General features: G+C 38.6%; 1 protein-coding gene across 3 annotated transcripts in view; it reads left to right on the top strand.

Moving 5' to 3' along the window:
- VWA8 (von Willebrand factor A domain containing 8) overlaps positions 1 to 25681 on the top strand; it is an 88173-nt gene that overhangs the window by 33980 nt on the left and 28512 nt on the right. For 2 of the 3 annotated variants that reach the window (XM_088139487.1, XM_088139488.1), the window contains exons 20-30: positions 733 to 804; positions 2621 to 2697; positions 4758 to 4833; positions 5242 to 5377; positions 6181 to 6300; positions 7813 to 8018; positions 10647 to 10798; positions 16294 to 16402; positions 18065 to 18203; positions 19981 to 20183; positions 24430 to 24546. In XM_088139487.1, coding sequence (XP_087995613.1) covers positions 733 to 804; positions 2621 to 2697; positions 4758 to 4833; positions 5242 to 5377; positions 6181 to 6300; positions 7813 to 8018; positions 10647 to 10798; positions 16294 to 16402; positions 18065 to 18203; positions 19981 to 20183; positions 24430 to 24546 — 1407 coding nt within the window. Of the gene's footprint in view, positions 1 to 732; positions 805 to 2620; positions 2698 to 4757; positions 4834 to 5241; positions 5378 to 6180; positions 6301 to 7812; positions 8019 to 10646; positions 10886 to 16293; positions 16403 to 18064; positions 18204 to 19980; positions 20184 to 24429; positions 24547 to 25681 lie in introns of those variants that run through there. The other variant, XR_015795917.1, reaches the window with a different exon arrangement.

Below are 25681 nucleotides of genomic sequence, written 5' to 3' on the forward strand. Positions count from 1 at the left end.
TTTTCCACAGCGTATTACCTTAATGATTTAACTTTATTTTTTAACTAACTAAAATTAAATTCTAAGCTATTTTTACAAGCACTATTACACAGCGGTATAATTTCTATTCTGTACTTGTGCCATGGATTTCTGTTTTTCTAAGCCAAGAAGTTTGCATTTGTCTCTGTTGTATGTCATGAACTATATTCAGCTCATTTCTGTAACCTATCCAAGATCCTATAGGGCATTATTGCTGTCTTCTAAGTAAGAGTGCGCATGAACTGCAAAGTGTGTTCTGTTTTAAATCCAAAACAAGCACATCATGTTCTGGAAGTTCTGATGAGCCAATCTAGATCAGCCCTGTTTCAGCAAAAACAAAATCTGGAACATTTTTGTTGTTTCAGATATTAGCCCTACAAGGATTCTGGACCAATTTTATGGAGCAAGCAGGGTGCTTGGTGCCTCCTTTTTGTTCTAAACAGCATTTCCCAGTGCAGCATTTCCACTGGTCTGCGCACCCCCCAGGCTTCAAAGCACCTTCCTTTCTCTCCCTCCCTCCCTCCCTTCCATTGATGCCTCAACCCAGAATAGCGAACCATATTAATGATTCTCCAGATGAGTATAATTGTGTATAGCTGACTCAGAAGGATTGCCTAAAGTGTACTAAAAATTACAGTATTAATATCTCAGTATTGTTTTGTTACTAATTTATTTTCTCTTCAATTTTAAAACATGGGTTTCATTCCTCTACAGCATATGATGGTGATGGAAGATATGTTAAAAGACTTTTTGCTTGGGGAACATCTTCTTTTAGTTGGCAACCAGGTAAGAAAAATCAAATATCAATTTCTAGCTGATATGTATATTTGATTGATTGATTGATTGATTGATTGATTCTTCTACTCTTGTAAAAACAGGTAAGCTACAAATTTACTTATGCTATGATTACTTTATTCTTCTTGGTTGCGTCTCATTGATTTCATTGCTCAAAACATGACTGAGTCTGGTTTCAACCTATTGTTTTTAGGGGTATAAAATATTTTGAGGGCCAACCGTAGTTACAAAATGTGTGTATGAATCATGGACTAAGCATGGTTTTAAAAAGTATATTAGAGTTTAGAAAGAAATATATAATAGCATGTAAGTTTTGAACGTCTCTAGGTAAAAGAAGAATGCAAATTAAAGTAACAACAGCAATTCACATGTTATTGATAGGCAAGGCCTTGGTACTCTCCATTCATGAAATTCAAGAAGTATGTTAATTGTGAAAGAGAAACAACTTCATGGAATGGAATGAAACCATACGCTCTGTGTCTTGGGAGTGAAGACCTTGAACTTTTTCATTGTATTCTCCATAAATAAAGTTGAAGTGAATATACCAAGCATGTCTTAAGATGGGAACCATCTTCTAAAATCAATAATTATTTTGTACTATAGAATTTGTTCTTGTAGAGTAGAGAAGGATATTGTTGAGAATAGAAAGCAGCTGTGTTGTGTTATATTAAGTGATCTCTGACAAGGAATGGGTAACATTTTCTAGTTAGGAAGCATTTCTGTACTGTTTTCGGGTTTGAGGACACTTCCAAAAGTGATGTTATCATTGTCCTCAATTTTTTCCCTCATTTAGTTACAGTATATTGAACCTACCTGAATTTGTTTTCCCAGGGTGATGGTGGGAAGAAGAGTGATTTCTATGCAAACATGTTTTATATACGTTTATATTTCTGTAAAAACATGTTTCATACATTTAGCCCACTGATCCACTGCCCAGGGTCAAGATTTTGAGCCAAGTTTCCTGTAGACATATTTTCCAGTTCCCTAGGCATAGAATCTAGTACTAATTGGCAAGTGATGACAGATATATATCTGTTACCTAGAAATACCGTACACATTTTTTTTTTAGTTTGATGTATGCCTCTATGTATATTTAGTTAACAGTAAATTTCATTGAACTTACAGATCTGACTTCTGAATAAAAATAAATAAATTCTGGCTGCTCCCTTGCCAGAAATAATAAAGCGGTTAGAGCATTCTCCTCAGTGAGATGCCATCAATATGTTAGACGGCAACTCCCATTAGCCATAATTGAAGTCATATATAAGAGAAGCTATACATATATGTGTGTGTTTGTATATGCGTGTGTGTGTCTGTATCTATAAAATAATTATCTGAGAATTGTGTTGCATTAATAAAGCCTGGCTTGTCTGAAAGCTTATAGGGATTTCAAGCCAAAATAAATGCCTCACTAGTATTTTGCTATAGGTGAGTTGACATAAGCCAGTTGATGAATTATAGTATGAAAAATATTCATAGACTGTTAACTTAAATTTCAAGTTTATTTATAAACTATTGTGTAGCCATAGGGCATTACAGCCGTTAACATTATGACAAACCCTCATCCTTTTAATTTAAAGATACAATTAAAGCTGTTTGTAAGGAGCCCCATGAGTTAATATTGGTTTTATGTCAGATACAGCCTGATTATATTTTGCATTTATATCAGATGACGTGGCCTGGAGTCTTAGTGCCAGAATCTGAGGGCTATTCCCACTTTAGCTACCAAATTAAGTGCCTTCATAGGCTGTTTCATCCTACGTTCTCTCCCAAAACATTCCTCATTGTGCTTGCTTTGTTGTTGCAGGGTGTGGGGAAAAATAAAGTGGTTGACAGATTCCTTCAGTTGTTAAATCGACCAAGAGAATATTTACAGCTCCACAGGTGAGCCTTGCATTTCATTGTGGGATTCTTGCTGTCAAATATGAGAGCTAGGCCAAAAGTTTGGAAAGGGGCACTTTCAACGCACAGTAGTGCAAGCAAAGCCCCCCTCTTTGAAGGCTTGGTGCAGCTGTTTTGAAAGCAGTCCCTGACCGTCTGTGTGTGTGTGTGTGTGTGTGCACACAGCCGTTCCGAAGGGTGTGCTGCTTTGACGTTCCAAGGAGAAGGATTTGCTCAAAACAAAACGCCATGCAGCTTTTTCCAGGCATTTTGCACTGCCGTATTAGTCTAGATTTTTCAGCCTTAGGACTGGAGAACTACTTTATTACAGATCTGCTAATGCATCTAGATTTCTCAAACTGGAATCAAAATGCCAGGATCAGTATAAGGGCTGTTTGTGGCATATGCTTGCCTTTAGAAAGGAGAGTGGTTGGTGACCTGCAAAAATGACCGAAGGAGAAAGAGAAGCACTGCATTCCACTGTGAATTAGGGAGTAGAAAATAGCACAGAATATTTGCAGATGCGGCATTCCTGTCCCCATACACACACACTTTTCATAATGAAATGATGCAGGCGGTTGGGATCTTTCCATCTCTTTTTTGGCTTCACCCCAATATTTCTCACTTTCCATGAAAAAAATTTCCCTTGCTTTAGTCATCAGGCATTGGGATGGATAGATGGCCTGTTCCTGCTTCCTTTCAGGAAGGAGTTTCCTTTTTCTTTTCTTTTTTGGTGGTTATTACTGGTTAGCAATGTCACATATATATCTGTCAGCAGCAGATAACCTCTATCTATTTCAAGCTGTCTGGGACGAAAGAAGCTTGATCCTATTTCTAGCGTAAAGATATTTAGTTTATATGGCACTAATGCAATGAGGAAATAACCATGTGCATTGCCTAAATACTTCTAAAGAGAACTCAGCAAATGTCTAAAACCACACAACTAAGAGAACGCTAGTAACAATGATCTCTTTATAGGGGCTGTGGGGATTTTTTGGTCAAGATAAGAGTTTTTCATTCAACATAACTACTTTGTCTCTAGCTACAATATGTGGTCATGTCTTTTCCCTCTTTCCTCTCTCAATGATGGTGGATCATTTGAGATATCAAAAAAAGTTGTTTAGGGCCTGATAGCCCAACAGCGTCTTGATGCCACCAAGACATGTTTGACATTTCCATGTATGCGGTCTCAAATTTTTTGGTGAAAGGAACAAGTGAGTTAATTGGAATTACTGAAGCTGAATAGTGTGGATCCAGTTAGTGATTTGGTTGGGAGATCCAGTAAAGCAGGATGTATATTTAGACCAAATCTCTTGTTTAAAGATGGATACAATATAACTGAAACTGACTATCATATAGACAAGCCATAATAAAGAAATAAGCTTTCACTGCAACCTATACTGTTCTATTCTTTGGTACTGTTTCTCTCAGTTTGTTTGTAATACATTATGTCCTTGATAGAAATATGAGGTGGGTTTTTTGGAAATCATTAAAATTTGCTTTTGAAGTCTAGCTGTGTTAAAATGAATGTAGCGTTTGTTTAGCTACTTTAGGAAATAAGTAAAGTCTCCTCGTGATTCATGTCTATGTAGGTTTTTTTGGTGACAATGTGGAAGTGGATTGCCATCACCTTTTTTCTTCCCAGTCTAGCCTACAATCCCTGGATGGATCGCCTCCCATACGAGCCCTAACCAGCTTAGTGTTTTGAGAACAGCTAAGGAGTGTACAGTGCATTCCAGTGAAAGTGAATCTCTCCAATGAAGGAAGTTCAGTGTAGATGTTCAATGAAACTAAATATCCTGATACAACAATATATCTGTTTCTGTTCCTTTTTCCACACCAATGTGTTATTTATAATAGCCATAAGCATTTTTTCTTAACGCTCAGAGCAGTTTATTAATGGTGTCTGTGTGCATTATAAGGACATAGTATGGGATATTCTACATTGCAATTTAATATGTTAGTCTTGTGTCCTACTTAGAAGTAAGACCAATCCCCATTTTGTGTAACAGCTTTCCTATTTTGATTCTGAATAAAACCTGGCATCTTTTTTGCTGTCCTAGAGATACCACTGTGCAGAGTCTTACACTTCAGCCTTCTGTGAAAGATGGCCTAATTGTATATGAAGATTCTCCACTAGTAAGTCTCTTGTAATGAAAGCCTGCTTATAATTTCCATTATTAAAAACCCAGGAACCCATGACTTCACGGTGTAGTTCTCTCTAAGATGAACATTTGATAAATTCAGTGTTCATCTCAAGTTTTAAGAAAGCTGTGTCCTAAAATGTTTACAGGACCGTTTTCTTCTGACCCACATTCATCAAATGTGTGAAATAGATTTTGGATCTTACTTTCTTTGTTGGCATGACCTGGGAGTATTTTTTGCATTGCTTGTCTTGTCCATAACAATAAAAAAACAAAACCCATTATATTAGAATGGGACCCCTCTGCCTGGTCAGACCTTTGCATCCAGGCTGGAAACACTAGGTTTCTAATATTAGTAATATTTTTTCTGTGAATGTTTGTTGTCTAAATCATCTTTTTCTAGGTGAAAGCTGTCAAAAAGGGGCACATTCTAATGATCGATGAGGCAGACAAGGCACCAACAAACGTTACCTGCATTTTAAAAACTTTAGTGGAAAGTGGCGAAATGATTCTATCTGACGGGAGACACATTGTTTCTAGTAAGCAGTCCCAAAGAGAAAATATTCCAATAGCTGAATTTATGGCAGATAAATAAATTAAAAGCTGTTTATAATATAGCAATAAGCACATTGAAATGTAATTTTTCAGAGAAATGGAGGGGAGTGGTTATTAATTAATATGAAGCTATCAAGATCAAGGAAAATGATACAGTGATCAAGGAAAATGCAGCCTTTTTTCAAGAATACAAGCAGCAATCCAGTGGGCAAACTAGCAGCTTTTTGTTCTAGAGTAAGCCCAGGGAGATCTATTGTGGACAGGGAGCCTAACTCTGAAAACCCTTTCACTTAACACTCCCCATTACAGTCAGAAATGGGCACTCACACCTGTCATTTACATGATCTTTTGCATAGAACATGCAAAAATATCCATAAAAAATCCCCTTGCCTTCAGTACTTCTGATCCAGATCTGGTTCCTTAACTTTATTCTGGAATAAAAAGTAAAAGTATAAATAGCTACTGGCTATATACTTAAAATAGCATACAGTTTGGCCCCAAGTTCCTAAAGTAATATGTAGTTTGGCCTATTAGCTTGCTGTTTGACCTGAAGACTTAAATAGTGTGTTGTATTCTTGCCACTGTTATTATTAAAGTGTCTCTAAGAATTCAAGTAAAGGAGTTCAAGTAGTTTAATAGCTTTCTAGTTTATGGAAACTGATTGCTATGTTGTTATACGGACTCCATACACATTAGCTGACGACCAACTTTTGATGAGTGTGACATTTCTCATTGGAATAAAGCCTTGTTGGATCAAAAATGCTAATTTTGCTTGTGCATCTTCCAGATCCTGCTGCTGCGGATGGAAGAAAGAATGTAATAGTCATTCATCCTGATTTTAGGATGATTGTTTTAGCAAACAGACCAGGGTTTCCTTTCTTGGGCAATGACTTTTTTGGAACACTTGGTAAGCTGGGCAGCTTTTATAAAGCTTCTGTTTTATGGACCTGTCTATGAAAAATACTACTTTGGTTTCACTAGTCTGGTTGAAGGGAAAAAAACATCGAGGAAGCTACTAGCTTAGTTGTACTGAAAACATTTCTTTCTTTTAGACTCTGTTACTCCTTTGCTATTTGGGAAAAAATATATACATTTATCATATTTAGGCCCATGCATAAGTTTTCTAGGAAAATGTTTTTCAAAAAAGAATGTAAGTAAAAAATAAGAAATGATGAATGTTGAAGTAGTAGTAGTAGTGGTAGTAAGCCAGCTAAGCTTGCACTTGGGACCTTTGTAAAGTACAAGCATTCTACTAATGAGCAACAGTCCCTCAATGTTCAACTTAGGTTGTTTTTACATGTTGCGCCCTTGGTTTGAAGCTGGCCTTGAACATCTCAGTAGCTACCATACTAAAGCTAAAACCATGCTAAATCCTTCAAATTAGTTTTAATAAAAGATGCATCAGAGTTAAGCAGCAGGTACCTAGGGAACTAAAGTAATGTATATTCTAGGGAGAAAATTGTGAGATTATGAATTTTTACAGTTCTATTACAAATGATAGAGAAATGCCATCAGTGGAGAAACAGAGCAGGACCTGATTATAACATAATGAGCCCAGATTTTCCTAGAGTTGAAAAGTTTGTGTGCGTGTTTGCATTCCTGTTCAAGTTCACTGGACAAATTATGCAGGTAGTCCTTGGGTTACAACGGCAATTGGGACTGGGATTGCTGTTGCTAAGCAATGTGGTCATAAAGCACGATGTCACATGACTACATCACTTAGCGATGGCAATCCTGGGCAGTCCCAGTTTCCGTTGTAACCCCAAGATGTGCGGGTCATTAAGTGGGAAGACACAGGTAAGGAGTGCAGGGGTGCCACAGGCTGGGGGAGGGCCTGCAGAGACTGCGTGTGGGTGGGGGGTTGCTGCGGGTGGGAGAAAAAGCAGGAGCAACTTACCAGAGCATCTTGCAACCTCCCCTGCTGGCTTCCCCATTGACTTTGCTTGTGGGAAACCAGCAGGGAAGATTGCAAAAGGCAATCACGTGACTGCAGCTCCCTGTGATATCATGATCACAAGCCAGGAACCCAAGTGCCAGGATCACAATCATGTGACCACAGGGTTGCTGCAATGGCCAGAACTTCGAGAACTGGTTTATGTCCATTTTTTCACCACCACCATAACTTTGAACAGTCACTGAACAAATGGATGTAAGCCGATTATATATACCAGAGGTTCCCAAACTCAGGGTGCCGTTAGTGTCTCAGTAATTTTTTTACAGTGACCCTAGGCCAAGAAATACCTAACAGTTGTGTTTTCCTCAAAAATTAAAAGTATCTGGTGGTGCCCCTGTGAGTTCACTGTGGTACACCACAGTGCACAGTTTGGGAACCACAGATGTTCTTCTTTATTATGTACTAAAAATGACATGCTACCATGCAGGGCATCATTCTCTCCATTCTTGTTCTTGCTTGTTCCAGGCGATATATTTAGCTGTCATGCAATTGATAACCCTAAACCAAATTCAGAGCTTGCAATGCTTCGGCAATACGGGCCTGATGTTCCTGACCCAGTTCTCCAGAAACTGGTAGCAGCTTTTGGAGAGCTCCGAAACTTGGCCGACCAAGGAATTATCAATTATCCTTACTCAACTAGAGAAGTAGTGAATATTGTCAAACATTTACAGGTACTCCGTGACTGTTCCTAATACTGGACAATGTACTAATAATTGAAGGCATTTGACTTCTGAAATCTTTAAAGACTTGTACCTTAACATTTGGGAAGTGTAACGTATTTCAGAATGTATTTCTAATGATGCTCACCTTTGGTATCACCTAATCTTGAAAAAACTTGTCCTCATTGGGACCAAAGCAGTGAATCATTTTATGTCCTTTCTATTTCAGTCAATTAAGACTGACTTAATTTCTGGATTTGGGTCAGCATGGGTCCAAAACTTTTCCTTTCCTGTAAGTGCAAATGGTACGATCCTTCCCTATATGGATATAGTGTTTGTGCACTGAAACACCCCTTACAACTTCATAGACTCTTGTCTTTACCCCTTTGGGTTTTTAAAACACTGTAGGTACAACCAATTGTACCAATTTCGTAACGTGCTAGATGCAGTCTCAAGTATCTCCCAGTATCTCAAATAGTTAAAAAAAGAAAAAAAGATCCTGCAATATGGCCAAAGAGCCATAATAATTCAAGAAGCTGGACCTTAAGCTGTTCCATAGGTTAAGCTAAAAATAACTAAGGGATTAATGTAATTATGAAATAAAGCAACAGAAGGTATTTGTTCACATACTCAGTTTCTGGTTTGAATTCAGGTTTCTTGTTTGCTTGAAGAGACCTGATCAGGGAAACCACTGGGTTTCTTTAGACTTTCTTCAACCAGTAGCAACCAGTTGTTAAACAGAAAAGGATTTAGCCTCCAAGCCCCTCACCAGTTTCATTGCTCTTTCCTGCACTCTTCCTAGTTCCTCAGCATCCTTATTTTATTGAGGTGATCAGAACGGGACGTGGTATTCCAGGTACAGTTGGACCAATGCAGCATAGAGCAAACAGGGTAGGAGTACAATGGCATGTGAGATCCTCATCATTGTCATGCTTCTACTGTACTAGAACCCAGTCTCTTGACTATTTGATCAATTAGACACTTAGATCTCTTTTGTCACATGTCTTAACCAGAGGGAGCTTCACTGAAACCAGTTCCAGATTCTTGAATATCTGCATCAGGGCTTTTGTACAAGAGTACATCTACCAGATTGTTCACTACGTGGCATGTGCTTTACTTTCGTAACGTGCTAGATGCAGTCTCAAGTATCTCCCAGTATCTCAAATAGTTAAAAAAAGAAAAAAAGATCCTGCAATATGGCCAAAGAGCCATAATAATTCAAGAAGCTGGACCTTAAGCTGTTCCATAGGTTAAGCTAAAAATAACTAAGGGATTAATGTAATTATGAAATAAAGCAACAGAAGGTATTCGTTCACATACTCAGTTTCTGGTTTGAATTCAGGTTTCTTGTTTGCTTGAAGAGACCTGATCAGGGAAACCACTGGGTTTCTTTAGACTTTCTTCAACCAGTAGCATAACGAAACAAGAGTAATTGTTTAGGATACAGAAACATCCCCCAGTATCTACCAGGTACTGGGAAAACATTGGGATGAAAGGAAGGAGGGAAGTGATACAATCTCATGGCTTGGGAATGAAGGAAGGAAGTTAGTCATACACAATATCTGTTTCTATAGTTATAGAGCTCTGGTAAGCTTTCTGCTGTGAATTCAGGTTTCTTTTACACAAATGTTGTCTGTTTCAGTTGAAAGGTGTTTATACTGTTGGCGAGCAAAGTAAACTCCAGGATGTACATATTCACAGCGTGATTTATTTAGTTATAAGAGCCAGATGATCGCTGCTCAGATCTTCTCTTTAGTTCACAGCCGAATAAAGTTTTTTGCTTCATGTGTAATTCTGAAAAGCAGCTGTTCAGATCTTCAAGCAGAGAAGAAAACGTGGCTTGGAAAGTTGGACATCCCATGGTCAGGAACTCTAAATGACCTCAGGCTAACCCTTTCTCATGTGGTAGCTCTCTTCGTTCACAGAATGTTATGGGAACTCCAGGCAACATATTCTATTCATAATCTTGGGTATTCCGTTTTCCCCCCGCCCACAAAACTTTCATTAAGGAGGAAAATAGAGGACCATAGTACAGAGTGTCTTTTGATTAAGAAATTCTGAGTATGGATGTAGCCTAGGAACCTGTTCCAACGTCACAATACAACCAGATTTCCTTACTGGTGACTTTGGCAATATAGAATCACAACTCCCCAAATAGATAATATTCAGAAAGTTTAAATATAACCTCAGAGGTTGTATCCAATAATGACTTTCTTCTACAAACAGTATCAACGAATCAAAAGGATTCTTTCTCCCACCTCTCTTTCCCATTTCTTGAAGAGGAGAAGGTTGAAGGAAAGGAGAGGAGAGGAGAAGGTTTCACTGTGTGAGCAGAAACACACTTGAGTAACATTGGATGTAGCCTTCTGAATGTAACCCTTTGTTTAAAATACCACGCAGTTTGAAGATTTTGTCCCTCTACCCTAATTAATTGATGAAAGTTTTGATAGTCATTCATAATTTCCCTTCAAACCGTATAATGTTAAATGGCTTGAAATGCATGTTTCTATGCATTGCAATCCACGGAGAAGGATACCTAGATTTTTTGTGTAACAGAACATCTGTGAACTTTCAAGTTGCACTTTTCGTCACAGACTACAAACTAATGATTTTTTTCTGTCTATTTCTTAATCTCTGCAGAAGTTTCCAGCAGAAGGACTGGCAAATGTTGTTCGAAATGTCTTTGATTTTGATTCCTACCACAAGGAAATGCGTGAGATATTAATTAGGACTTTACATAAACATGGAATACCTATTGGAGCAAACCCCACCAATGTACAGATGGCTAAGGAGTAAGGTTAATTGTGTGCCATATTGCTGCTAGTTATAAGAACTTGGATTGCTTGAAGCAAATTCCATTTATATTTTCCTCTAAAAAGGTTATTTGATTGCATAAATATTTATTTATACAACATTATCAGTATATATTTACAGGATATGTCAATATGTATAAATGGAATAGTTTTACCTAATTAATATTGGTGATTTGTACAATGAAAATAAATAAAGGGAAATATTTGTTTGATTTTTCTCAGTTTCTATTCATTGAATGGTCTTTTGGTGATTTATCACTGTAGTCTGTACAAAACTGGTTCGTAACCCTTTTAAAAAAAATTGAAAGTGAGTAAACTGACTTGGCTTTTAATCCTGCACAAATTCCTCAAAATGCTCCTGCATGTTCCTGTAAAAATAGACACGTGCCAGACAATTTCACAAAAGTATTGTAAAACTTCAAATTAACAGACCTTGATTCAATGGGCTTTGCTTGCAACCAGTCAAATTTCTCTGGTGATTTACATCATTTTTGTAATGATGTCATTACATAAATTATGCAGTTCATCAATACTTTTGTATTGAACAGAAGTTTATGAATAACAGATACCCTTCTCCCTCAATTAGACCACTGAAACTAGATTTTGTTGTATTTCTTAGACCCACAATATTCCAAACTTTTTTCGTGGTATCCAGTTTGCTTAATGGTATTTATGGATTCCCTGTGTTTTGGGGTATTTATTTACTGACATCAAACACATCTCACTGTGTTTAAAAAATAATAATAATAGTACTTTACAAGATCACATTTTTAAGCTCAAACCATCACAACATTCAAAAACTATTTTAAACTGAAACAAGTATTTCCCTTTATACTACAAAAGATTATGTGAAACAGACTTTTTTTTTTTTAAGTTGGGGGTTATGTTGTTTGTTTTTTGAGATAAGTTAAGGAGAATGACAAAAGTCCACTTCTTTAGCTGTAGGTCTCATTAAGTGGTTAGTGAGTAAACCATCTCTATAATCATCCCTTAACTGAAATACATAAAATCTTGCAGGCAAAAGTACAGATACTACTTCAATTACTTCCCAAGGTTATCTTACAATTCCTCAAATATGCTAGTTTTAAAACATGGATCCAATAAACCGTTAAACACTTTCTAACAACTTAGTAGTTATATTATACCACTTCAGTGTGGTACAGACACCTCTTAGAGAATATACAAATTGATTAAAATTCCACCAATTTTGTCTTCATTACTTTGGTACCCTTGTTATGTTTTGATTTTTTTTCCTAAAAATCCTCAGTTTAAGTTACAATGAATCTTTTTGGCCTACAGTATTTATGAAAGTCAACTAGATTGATTGGTTAATGTGTAAGTGATGTGGGGAGAATCCATGTTATTTATGGATTCTCACCTTCCTGACAGTGATGATTGGGGTTGAGGAAATGTTAGTAGCAAAACCAAAGGGTAGCTTAAGACAAACAGCTAACTACATTTCTGTATAACCAAAGCTTGTGCTTCCAAACGTTGATCTATTATTGTTATGGAGCTTCTGATCTCTCTACATTAGCTTTCTCATGCAATCGAATAGTGTTAGAATCAGATTACATTATGTTCTGCCTGTCTTCACTGTGGTCAGGGTGGAGTGGAATTATCCCAAAATGCAAGAAGTATCATTTGAGGCTGCTACCTATGGAAAAAGTACACATCCTCCAAGAGGGAGGCAACTTTACAAAAGTTAGTCTATGATAAAGGATACTATCAATTGTCCTTTATCTTTTAAATTCTATTGTATGTCAAAAGATTTGAGGAATGCCTCCTGATCTGAATCACATCTCATTCTCTGGTGTTTTTTTGACCAAGAACTGATGAGTTACTGAAATTATTAGCAAACCTTTGCAATTCTCCAATTATTAAGATTTGCTGAATGGTCTTAATAAATTTATCTCGCCCAACTCAGCCTTTCAATATTATAATATCCAATACAAAATGCTTCCAAGTCTCAGAAGTATGCAATCAAATAATTGGTGCTGAGAAAAAAAACCCAGCTCTAATCACTGCTTACTGAAATAACATTTTGATAAGGTTTAGTGTGTTATGATTGCTGAATATTGATTTCAAGGAAACATTCAGCAATATTTTAAGTAGTTTTAGTAGTTTTTTAATTGGTTTAAAATTGTGTAACTCTGTCATCTCTCAAGAGCATGCTAACTTCTCCAGTTTCTCAGCAATAATTGCTTCTACCCTGGAGTATCTCTCTTAATTGCTATTTTTAATAAAATAATTGCCCTTGGGCTTCCCTTTAGTATGATCCAAAGTCTGCTTTGGTCTACTTCCATTCCACTAAGTGTCTTCCTGTATTTGAACATTTTTATGGTCTTTGTCATGGAGGTGGAAGTGAAGACAAATACTAAGGATGGATAGCCATAAGTTTTTAATGAAACAGATAAAAGGACACTGTAATTATTTTTTGCTGTTGGTTGTGTCTACTGTGCCAAAGCCTTTCTATTGGAGAGAAAAATTGTCGTGCTTGGATTTTGGGATGGCACCTCCATGGTTCTTTTCCTGATTCCTACACTATGTGGCCTCAACCAAGGAGATTATATTCTGATTTCTCTTCTGGCCAGTGCTAGGAGTACCCTCCTTTCCTTTTGTCTCTTGACATGCCCACATCTCTCTTAAGACGGAAGAGCTTGGCATGTTTGTTTACATCAAGCCCTGCATGGCTTGAGGTCAGCTGAGATTATTGCATTTCGTTGGGAGATACACATGTCTTTCTCCCCAGGGCCAGCATCAGAGTTCAGACATTCTTCCTCCCCTTCCGCTTGCTAGCCTCTCAACTCAGCCCAATCCTGCAGGAGAAAGAGAGCACACAAGGCCAGAACTATTCTGTCCTTTGCTTGCCAGTTCAGATGACATTGGGTACAACCATACAACCACAACTCTTGCCTGCTGGCTTGCTTTCTGCCGTCCTTCGCTGAGCTATGGGCTGAAGGAGTAAGCTCTGGTGCTGATGGAGGACACACAAATCTACCTGTCTTATTTTCTAGGCATAAGCATTACAGTTTCTCCCCTCATTCTTCCTCTATTAAACATTTCTTTATGAGGTTAATACATAATACGGTTGCTCAACATAAATAAAGCTGTGGGTTTCGCTACAGTTTGTGAAATATTGATAACAGAAAGTGAAGGATGTTGTTTGCAACTATAGGGTATACATTTTCTTTCCCATTTCTCTCTGCTCTCATGCACTTGAGAAGTGCCGCAATGATTCTCCATAGCACCCCCAGCTGTTTGGAACTATCTCCCCTGATAGGCAGTTGGCCCTGATGTTGCAGTTGGGTCAGTTAAAACCTGGGTCGTTAACTGGCATTTGGGTCAGGATGAGTAGAATTTCCCAATTGGTGAGCTGCAGTATATTTTAGTCCTGATCCCCATGTAATTAAGTTTGCTTTAGTGGTATGTGCTATTTTTCTTTTGTATTTTTGTTTAATGATTTTGTATGTCGCCCAGAGTCACAGTGTTTAAGTTGGACAGCCATATAAATGTTCCCAATACTTTTAAAAAAAAATATGAAAATGAATCTAGAATTTAGGCACAGTCAGATAAATTGTCTTTCCCTTTTCGTAAGAGGAGCAAGAGAACACACACCACAGGCTTACAGACATTCTCTGATTGCTGTCCTAAGCAATAGGTGTGATCCAGGGCATACCTCATACTTCATATTTACATAATCCAAATAGTTAATTAGTCCCAATTAAGTAATGATACAGTTTGGCAATTGTGCATATTTTTTTCATTTGCCTTTATTAACATCCCTCTGTGCTGAGCCGGATGTTGAAGTAAAAAGATCCATTGGTTCATTAGTAGTTTCTAAGTAGCCTTGTTGCAATTTCTGAACATGCTGGTTGAATTTCAGATCCTTTGGCTGTGAAACTGAAGGATAAAATAAGTCAGGAAAATATAGATTCTTACTTTTTCTAATATGAAAACAATAATAAGTATTTTGATAGTTTTCTCTGGCCTCAGGAAAGGAAAATGAAGAGAACAAGGGCTGAGTGAACCAGTTCTGCCTCTTCCTTGCCATCTGCTATTTATAATTGCTTCTGTATATCACTCCAAAGATCCTGTTTGTACCCCTAAATAACCATCCTTCAGTATCTTTTCATTGCTGTGGCAACCATGACCTTACATGAGCCATTTTCTTAGAACAAAGAGGAGTGAGTATAATCATTGAATACCAGCAAAATTGTCCTTTTCTGATGCCTGTACAAAGTAAATTATTTTAGTCACAACAGCTTTTTGAATTCTGTAGACCACTCCCCAAATGTTCCAAACTCAGAGCCATTACCATCTCCCTGTGACACTTTTACATCATTACTTACTTACAGACACTTACTTCTCATGCATCTATCTTCAGCAGTAGGATAAAGAATGTCTACACTGTGAGTAGGCAAAGCAGCAACTTGGTCTTTTGAGCTCATCTGTGTGCAAGCATAATTAGGTACTGCTAAAGATGAAGAAACCTCTCATGGTTTCCCCATATATTGAAGGAGCTTTTTATGCTGTTGTGTAAAGGACTCATGGAATCTCAACAGTGTGACTCACATGGAATTGTCTGCATCCTGCCCAGTTTCCATGTTTAGTTCTGTGCAAGCATAATCTTCATCTGTTACCATTGAAGGCATTGAAGTTCAAAGAACTTTGGCTACAAGTCTAGACTCCTGTTACTTGACTTTTACATTTCTTTTCACACTGTTGTGAATTATAAGGACAACATTTGCAATCATTCCCTGCTCTCCAAAGTTAAAAATCTTTAAAAAGAGACTTCTTTTGGTCAGGTTTTAACTATTGTTGTCATATAACGTCATAGGAAATAGCAGCTTTAATAGTAGAAGTCTGGCGGGATTGAAAAACTTTATTAACCGATTCAGATTATGTCACAATCTAGGTAAAAGTATGTCCCATTTATATCCAACTCTAATGCTATGTTCTGATTTGTATTTGTATTTTATTCCGAAGGCAGAAAACTCTCTTGAACATGTGTGTTCCTGTAGACTCAGTCATTAAATAGAAATTATTAATGTATAAATGCCAATATTAAAAACTAGTCTGGATTGATGAGAATCATTCCCACTATTTTTATCTGGCATCTGTGTATGATCTGTTCAAACCTTCAAATATTTCATTCCTCAGTTCCTCAATTATATCTTTTCAAATGCTGTTTCACAAATTCCTTTATATTTTCTAAGAATCTAGTTGATAGAGTTTCTCCATTAAAGAGTTATTCCATATGTCAGAACATAGCTTATGTTTCATGGACCATCAGAACCACTAAGTCTTTTTTCCTATTAAGTAACTTTTACAAGTGGAATTACATCCTGCAGAGTAGCATTGTGATCTTAAGACTGTGCTGTAACCGGTTGAAATTACGTTAACAAGAGAAAACAAAAGTATTGTTGACTCAGAAATGTGTACTAAATTAATAATAGTGATATTTTTCTGGTCAGATTGCCATTGCCAGGACCAAAATTTATGGGCTACTGGAAAGTCAATCAGTTGGGGAATTCACGACGAAGACTGTTGTGTCCTACGGAAACACATCGCGTAGATGTAAAGGTCTGTGAGATTTGGTACAAGCTTAATATTGACCATAAGCCTGCATGTTTAGTCAGGGTTAAGTATTTGCAGTGTGCAGCCCACCAAATCTTAAGGCCACAGAAGGTACTTAGCAAAGATGCACACTTAAAAAAAAAGAATCACAGAATCCAGGTTGAATATGGGTGATGATTTTCAGATTAAAGAGAGGAGGATTGCTAGTTTGCAAGTGATTATTATAGTAAAGAAATATGCAGTGGTCTAAGGGTGGACGGGCCAAAATGGATGAGCTTGACCTGATTCCGAAACCCTGCAATGGCTGAGAATAAAATTTGGTGGCAGAATAGCTAAATTTCAACCACACCATTTTGGTTTATTTCATTTACATATTAAGGATGAGAAGCAGAGCAGATGGCTTCTGGGAGGCAAAGTACTTCCATTTCCATTTTTAATCCCTCCAAAACAATGGCCCCAAATAACAATTTTTGTACTGATTTTGCCACTTTTTGGCGAGTTTTAAAGGTAAGTACGTGGCTCCCATCTCCCCTTATAAAATCTCATTAAACCTTCAAAATGCTCCCAAATCAGTATAAAAACTGAATTGTGCCTTTTTGGGGGCAAGGGGAGAGTGCCTTCCAGAAGCATTCTGCTCCCATTCTTACCCATACCCCTCAAACTTGAATAAAATGGATCAATAAATCCAGCCCTTCACTTTCAAATGAAGTCACTGCATCATTATATGGCTGCTTGCACCCCATTGGACACTCTGCTGAATTGCGTTCCCACTGTCCAGTGCTCAAATATTGCCCACTACTGGGTTGTGAGAGCCAGCCTGCCTGCCTGCCTGCCTGCCTGCCTGCCTGCCTGCCTGCCTGCCTGCCTGCCTGCCTGCATCCATCCATCCATCCATCCATCCATCCATCCATCCATCCATCTATCTATCATCTATCTTTTCAATTTACATGGGTGCCCATCTCAAATTCATGACTTTGGGCAACCAACAGTTAACAATACTTTAAAACGTATAACTGTAAAATGACACACATATAATCAGCAGCCAAGGTGAAAAAACCAAACAATCAACAACAAATCAACATAACCATTGCACCGGCTCCGCCCCACATCCAAATCTACAAACTCAGTGTCAAAACCAATGTCTTTAAGGCCTTACAGAAGGCCAGCAGGGTTTAAGAGTTCGCCAGTATATTTACTTATTTATGAGATGCATACTCTACTTTTCAGCTAACAAGTGGCCCTCAGGCTTAGCTACTCAACTAGTAGGTATTATTTTAAAAATGCACAGAAATTAGAATGGGTAGAAGGTACCATAAAATAGCAACAAACCCAGCATCTTCACAATTTTATCAGCCAAGGTCTTGCCAAATCCCATCAGATCTTCTCACCCCTTTTGCACATGTTCATTTGCACCCGCATCAGCATTTGAGCTCCTGCCATTGTAACTGTTCATAATTCGTGTTCCAGATGACTTTTGGTCCTACATTAGGCTTCTTCAGCAGTTGCACCCATCAACTAGTCTTATAAGCTAAGAAGATTCAGCAGTGGTTGTCTTGCTTCACATAATCTGCTTTGCAAGTTTTGTGGAGGCGTTTTGTTTTGTCAGGGTGCAAAATGACAAAACATCCCAGTTTGAGTTTCAGTACTTTTGTTATCCCTTTCTTTTAGGGTCCAATGTATTTAAATGTGCAGGCATTCCCACTGGAGCGGCACGAAGCAAGAGCCTTGAGTTTTACAGAAGAACTAGCATTTTGGGCCCTGCCCTTGAACGAGGTTAACTTAGTGTGTGATATTGCTACGTCACAAGGTAGAGTAAGCACTTTGTTTCCCAGTAAATAACTAATGATTGAGAAGCTGTGCAAGTATTTAAATAAATATTGGTATAAATTATTTTGCTTGCAGATAGAGGTAAGTCCCTGAAGAATGTCTTTTGTGTGCTTTGTCTCAGATGCGGTTGTCCGTTAAGTATGAATCTAACAGCATGCACGTCCCTCTTAAAGAGTTAACCGTGTTGGGCAAACATTCTGCAGAATAATCCTTATTTAGTCCCTACACTCTTGCTGTATGACTAATCCTTTCCCCTAGCTGGAGAATCACCCAAAGGATAATCATAATTGCCTTGCATTCACAGGGAATCTTCCAGATACTTGTCAAAATTATGGTAATGAGTATTAAACTGGCATTGAATGATTCTCTGGTGGAAAATATAATTTTGCATATCTATTTTGGCTTATGGTAATATTTACTTTCAGAAATACAGTACCCCCTTCTAAATTGCTGTAATTCAGCTGAGGCCAGAGCTGTGGACTTTCTGAATACAGAAAATTCAACCAGTGCAAAATACGGGAGCCAATTGGTTTACTGGCCAGTCTCGTTACTACCAAGCTACTGTACATCAATATGGTGTGAACTGCATTGACTACTGATGTGTTTCAAATCCAATTCAGGATGCGGGGGGCCATATATAAAGCCACATGTGGCTTTCCAAGGTAGATTGTGCCCACCCAACCCAGATGGTCAGAGAGCACTTGCTTCAGTTCACCCCTCATCTTGAGGTGCATCAGGAGGGGGGCTTGATGGTAGGCATTCTCCGTGCAGCAGCTTTCTCACCCAGATGATGGTGGTTTCCATGGCTTGTAAAAATGACCTTCCAGAGGCTTGTAAAAATTTGGCCTTTCCAAAGACCCTTTGGTGAATTGACTCCATGTGGAAGGGCTGGAAACTCCTGGAAGGGTTTTATTAATGGTATTGATTGTTGTATTATTTGCTAATTGGGCTATATGTTGCCTAGAACTCTTTGGATTGAGCTGGTAAATGAACCCCATCAATAAACAAATAATTACATGAAATATAGTTAACACTTGGCTGAAGGTTACGCAAATCTTGCTGCATCATTCTGCAGCTCATACAAATTATTCAGGCCATGGGCCTAATTTCTCTGATTTTTGAATGTCTGGAATGATTAATTATTAAAATAGCTTCTTCTAGTCATGGGGAAAAGCAAAGCCCTCTACCAGGTATTAGATTCTTCAATATAGCAATATTTTGGGCCATTTGATAGAGCACATCTTCTTTATTCACATATCTACCCTACACATGTGTAAAGTGGGAGTTTATTTTATCTTGAAGGACATGGAGAGTGCAGATATATATAGCTTTTGTCTCATTAAGTTCCTGAGATTTTGCTAAACCCAGCCCACAGACTTTCAGCATCTCTCTTTAGCTGTAAGATTAGAAGTGCACTCATTTCTATACAGGCACGGGATCTCTCCTGCATGTACACAAAGAGAGTTGTAATACAGTGTTGTAAAGGATAGTACATAAGAATGTTTCTTTCTCCATATATTTGCTCTCTAACTCTAACACATAAGGTAACCTGGAGAAAAGAAATGAGGAAAGACTTCTTTGTGTGATGCTTCTCTGTTCTGACTTCCAGGGTACCGTACGTGAATCTAGAGTGACAGATGACATGTGCATTCTTGTCAATGAAATAACGATCTCCGATGATTATAGTTATGTTTTGATCACAGAGAAATCTTGAACTTACATCTACTCTGTTTTATTTTTGCCCCATCTCATGAAAGAGTATGAAGATGAAACTTCCCTTTATGTGGCAACCTGCAATCCAGTGTCCTTATATTTTATGAACATATCTGGTAAAAATGGATACTACATGGACCTCTATGATATCTTTCCACGAACACTTCGAGGCATGTGGCAACCTTTTGTCAGACTGGCACCCCTTGGTAATCCTCTCAAAGGTCAAGTAATTCTCCATGAAGAGCAGGTAAACAGAATATAACCAATTAGTCTAAGATGATCATCAAGGACTGGAATCCATCCTATTTCATGCTATTCATCCATCCTATTTCCCCAGTATGGCTGTCTGGGGAATTCTGGGAGTTGAAGTCCACATGTCTTAAAGTTGCCAAGGTTGAGAAACACTGCTCTAGTTCACCCTAGTGCCTGCTTCCATTAATTGTAAAGGTCTTACCTGTAAAAAGAAATCTTGAGTTAGAAAATCTTCTGATAAGGAATGCTAAGAGGGATTTGTGATACTCTGATAGAATGCAGAATACAAGTAGATTTGTAATGAATTTCCGTGAACAAAGGTGTATCGGCATCTATTTGTGTAATTATTTATCTCCCGCCTGTCTTTGAACAAATCAAGATGGCATACATGGGGCTCCCTCTTCCTATTTTCCTCACAGCAAAAAACCTGTGAGTTGGGGTGGGGTGAGGGGGGGTGGGGGACTGGCCCAAAGCCACCCATCTGGCTTCCATCCCTAAGGGAGGACTAGAACTCATGGTATCCCCAGTTCTCGCCCAGCTGCTTAACCACTAAACCAAACTAGTTCTGGTCTCCTAGTTGGGGATCTTGAAAAGATTATATATATCTTTATATTTGGAACAATATGGGTGGAGGGTATCTTTTAGGAAAGAGGTAGGCAAACAAATTCATAATAGGCCTTCAGTTGATCTTTCCTTTCTTGCCCATATTATTTCCTCCAAGTCCAGCACCTTAAGTATTGCACCAAATTGGCCCTCTGAAGTAGGGATGTAGAGGATAGACTTCCTCAAGACAGGGGACATTGGCAAGAGATTTTCCCCATTTTATGGGAGCCTCATGCATCGTGTCAGCCCTTCACAGAGAGCAGACTAAGAAACCAGAGTTATGAATGCTAATATTACTTTTATTATAAGGTTACAATAACAGAATCTTGCAAGTGTGAATGTGCTTCCCCGCTCCCTCCCTTTATCCGCATGAGGACTAGAGAGGGTCAGGTCTGAGACACTTTCTGAAATTATATTTCAGTCCTGAACTCAGATTTCTTTTGTCTGACCGTTGTCTTGGTTGCGGCTCTTCCTCCTGTTCCTCAAGGTTGTTCCCACTGTCCGTTACATGCTGTGATCTTTTCCATGTGTACTGTGAGAACTAGTGGAGTGCAGCAGCTGTTCAGGAGCTCTGAAAATGATTGTTGTTATTATTAAACTTCATGATTTGGACTAGATCATTTGTGGGCATTTAGCTAAAGAGCAGCTTGTCTCATGGCAACAGTTGGTTTTCAACTTCCTTCCAAACCTTCCCTGCTTTAAACCAGAAATTGCTGTTTTATCTATAGGTAGTTTTTTTGGAATCAGTATCACTTGTTTGAACAGGAGCTGTATATTACAGCTAATGCTTAACTGCCTCACCTCTTCCTATACATGCAAATCTGATAAGGTAATGTCACCTTTGCAAGCTTTTGTGCCCTTTATTGAGTGCTGTCTTTGAGAGCAGAGACAACAGACGATAATATAACGTTCCACATTTTGCGTTACTTCCTGGTACATTCTGGACCGCTGCACTATGCTCTACATGGGGCTGCCTTTGACAACAACTCAGAAGCTGCAGTTGGACCAGAATGCAGGGACCAGTCTGGTGGCAGGAAAAACCCACCATTGCAGAGTTTCACCTATTTGGGGTTTGCTGCAAAGTGCTGGTTGTTATCTGTAAAGCTTGATGCAGCGTGGCACCAGGTTATATTGCAATGGGTAGCATAAACTTTGGGGATAAGTACAGAAGAGATGGGCTGTTGTTCCGTTGACAGCAGCCTCATATTTACCAAATCCCCTTACTACATTTTCCGAAAATGTTGATAGATACTTCCTGCTTCCATCTGTATCTCTGTTTCATTTCATGAAAAGAAATGTGTTCTGGATATTCCAAAATGGGAACATTGAAACAATGCACCTTCATGAGGTTTTGAAAACTCAGTAGAATATAGACAAAATGAAGGCTTGCTTGGCAGGCTGAAACACGGTCAGCTTTCCCCATATCATGTTTGCCAGATGTGTTGGGTTCAGACTGCCATCATCCTCAAGCAACTGAGTTGTGATGGCTCCCAGGAGAAGGATAGCAGTTGAGTCCCTTTAGTTACTGGTTGCGACCTTGAAATCTAATAAATAAATATGGCAGAAGCTCCATTAAACACCTTTTGAGGGCACCAGGTAGGGAAAGTTGGTACTAGATCAATATTATCACCTTCCAAGTACACAGACATTTTTGTTGCCTGTTGCACTTTTATAGTTAATGGAAAATAAAAGTGAAGGCAAGAGTTAACAACCAGACTTCCCATCACAGGATAAAAACATCTCTGTCCTTGGAAAATTGATATGGCTATGGTGGGAGGACAAAAAAGTCACCGTTTAAATATGCTATTTTCTTTATCCTTTCTTCCTGCTTTGCATATTTTTCAAGTGCCCCCCTTGTCCGACAACCCCTTCCCCCATTTCAGTGTGTGCCCCCTTCTTTGAAAGAACGTCTTCCACAAGAGGAAAACCTTGGCCGGGTTACAAAATGCAGTAAGGAAAGGGAAGCTATACAGGAGCTAAAAATAAAAGAACTGCATCTCAAAGAATGGTAGTTACATCTGTTGAGCATTTGGAATCCAAGGCACTGGGGACAGGAGGTCACCCAAAGGTTTCTTTTCTCCCAGTAAAAAATAAACATAACCAAAACTGCACACTAGCGCAGCATATCTTTCCCAGCTCTGCTGAAGAATTGCCAGAGCTGTGACTAGAAGTATTCACCGATGACGCAAAATTCTATTTTTATAGACAAACCAGTATGCCACCGGTCAGCAGTCTGTTCAGATGGGAGCCATTAACATCTGAAAGGGTGGAAAAGAGAACTCTGTTAACCAGAGCAGTTTTCCTCCTGAACTTAATGCTAAGCAGAAGAGGACAGTCACCTTTTTAAAGCTTGGAACAATCCGTTTGTTTCCTGTCTTACGCTGTTGTGAATACAGATGCAGCAAGGAGGAGAAAAAACTTGGAAATCTTTGTAATTTTCTTCCTGCAGTTCCTTTAAATAAAGAGGGGCTGTGTTATGGGAATGCTCCAACATATGATTAAAATTCAGTAGGATGATCTCGCAACTCTGATATCAATTATGATGTTGGAGCCAAAAGAGCTGTTCCTTTATTCGATCAAAATAATGACTGAATATCTGAGCAATGACCTGGCTAATTAATGATGCATTAAGGGACCCTTGCCTGCATCACAAGACTGCTTTGTGAATTTTTCTCCCTGATTATACAGTTTTCAGTGTGAAAAGAATTATTTTAGTGGAGGAACAGACTGACCATGTCCTCCTGTAGTCTGGGAGTGATGCAGAGACGTTTATCACTCAGCCAGGACTTCTCATCCCTAATTCACAGTTTGGATCTTTGGGAATCTGAATAGTCCAGGTTTTTTTTTTCTTTCTTGGACTTCTTTTTCAGATAGATGAAATGAAAAGTGTACAGTATAATCTTGCCCTTCTTAAACTGAGTAAGAAAGAGAAGTGAAGGGTTTTAATTTAGTATAATGCGCTGGCAGAAAGGGCAGTTGCCCCTTGCAAAGTCTTATGTACTAATGCATGAAATTCCTGATTCTCAATGGAGCCTGGATGAGTGTTGACTGGCTGGAAGATGCACTTCATAGTTTCTGGGGAGAGAAATATAGTGGATGGAGTGACAGTGCAAAGTGGGTGAAGCCGAATAACCCATGAGCAGTGAGTGCAAGGACATCTGGGGTTTTGTACGTGTTTTTGGAAAGAAACTGGTTTGCTTGTTTTCTGTCTTAACTGTGTCATGCCTATTATAGGCTTAGAATATAAGACTCCCCCTCAAAATGGTGGGAAAATTGAAATTAGACGATGCAGTCAGAAGGGGTTTCAGGAACACATCTGGGGCTGGCATGTTGCCCACCGTTTATGATTTATGGCTCCCCATAGCAACATTGGGATGGGGACCGATTTGCTACAGGAAACCAGATATGTATTTTCCACACCAGGAGATAATGCCCTTCAGTGAACTCTGAACAAAGACCAAATTTTGCTTGAAGGGCTATCTTGGGGAGAAAAAAATGTAACTAGTATTTTCTGACCAAGCAAAATTCATCCTAAATTTTGAAATACATTCTGTTTCTTTCAAGTGAAAAGGGTAATTGAGGCCATGTATGTTTGTACAGTCTTCCAAAGTATGTAGAGTTACCCTTTGATTTTGCAGAACAACGTTGTTTTATTGCTGGACACAAACACTGGTGCCATACGCCGACTCTCACTGGAACCAGATATGCCAGAGTCTCCTAAAGGAATATCCTGGTGGGGGGGCAAGCAAGAGGAGGTAAGACATATCAATAGCATACCTATGTTGTGCAAAACTAAATATTTCAGTCTACTTCAAGCCCTCTTACAGTTGTTTCTGGCCTAGCTTTTAAAAGGGGCAGTGCATCTAAGGAAAGTTGACTTCCGTGTTCCCAGAAAGGGAGTGTGCTCCTCTTCAGTGGATGTTTTCAGGCATCATGACTAGACAACCATCACAGATACATGGTTGAATTCAGATTCCTGCACTAAGCAAGGTTGGACTCAGTGGTTAAATGGCTCTTCTAATTCTTGGATTCTACGGCTCTCTGAAAACTCACCTCATAATGTATTTGAACATTTTTTTAAGGCCACATTTTTTTGCTGCAGGAAGAAACATAGCTACTGTTTTAGGCCATTAGTATAGTGCTGTAAAAAAATACTGTATTGCCCTCTTTTGAATTTTCTGGATTTTTATAGATCTTAAAGACCCGGGTTTTGTGCTTGTTTTATTTCAGAAACAAACTCATCCAATATGTAACACGTCAGTGTGGAAAAATGTTCAGTCAATTTGATTAAAGGGATTAATTGATGCCTGTGGGGTGAATACCTTCATTAAACAATCAGGGCTGATTTTCTTAAGTTCTGGGGATGCGCCAGTCCACAGTCAGAGACATAGTCTGAAAATAGAGATTTGAGATAGTAATGGATCTTCTCAAGAACAGCAGTTGTGTAAAAATCACAGCATAGCATAAAAATGTTCAGGAAGTCACAAAGAATCCCAGAGCAGCAGCCAGCAATCAGTAGGTAACTCTTGCCTTAGCTAAAAATCAACGTTCATGACTCTCCCATCAGACGAACATTGGGTAAAAATGGCATTCATAGTAAGTAGGAAAGTGGAAGCCACTGCTCATTAAGAAACAACATTGATGCTCATCTCCAGGATGAATCAGGAAGTACCTCCAGATGTCTAAAGGAATATTCTATGGACAGATGAATCAAAAGTGGACATTTTCAGGTTATGTAGAGGTGTTGTGTCTGGCAGAAACCAAACTCTATACCAGGTGTCAAGCATGGAGGTGGTTAGAGACCCCTTGATACCTTAAGACCTGGAGATCTTGCATGGTTGAAGGACATACAGTTCTTCTTTGTATCAGAAAAATCTACAGGATGAAACA

Source organism: Python bivittatus, unplaced genomic scaffold (genome assembly GCF_059951505.1).
Source record: "Python bivittatus isolate LINGU-HERP-01145 unplaced genomic scaffold, Pbiv_v1 ctg000210_np1212, whole genome shotgun sequence".
Taxonomy (NCBI): Eukaryota; Metazoa; Chordata; class Lepidosauria; order Squamata; family Pythonidae; genus Python; species Python bivittatus.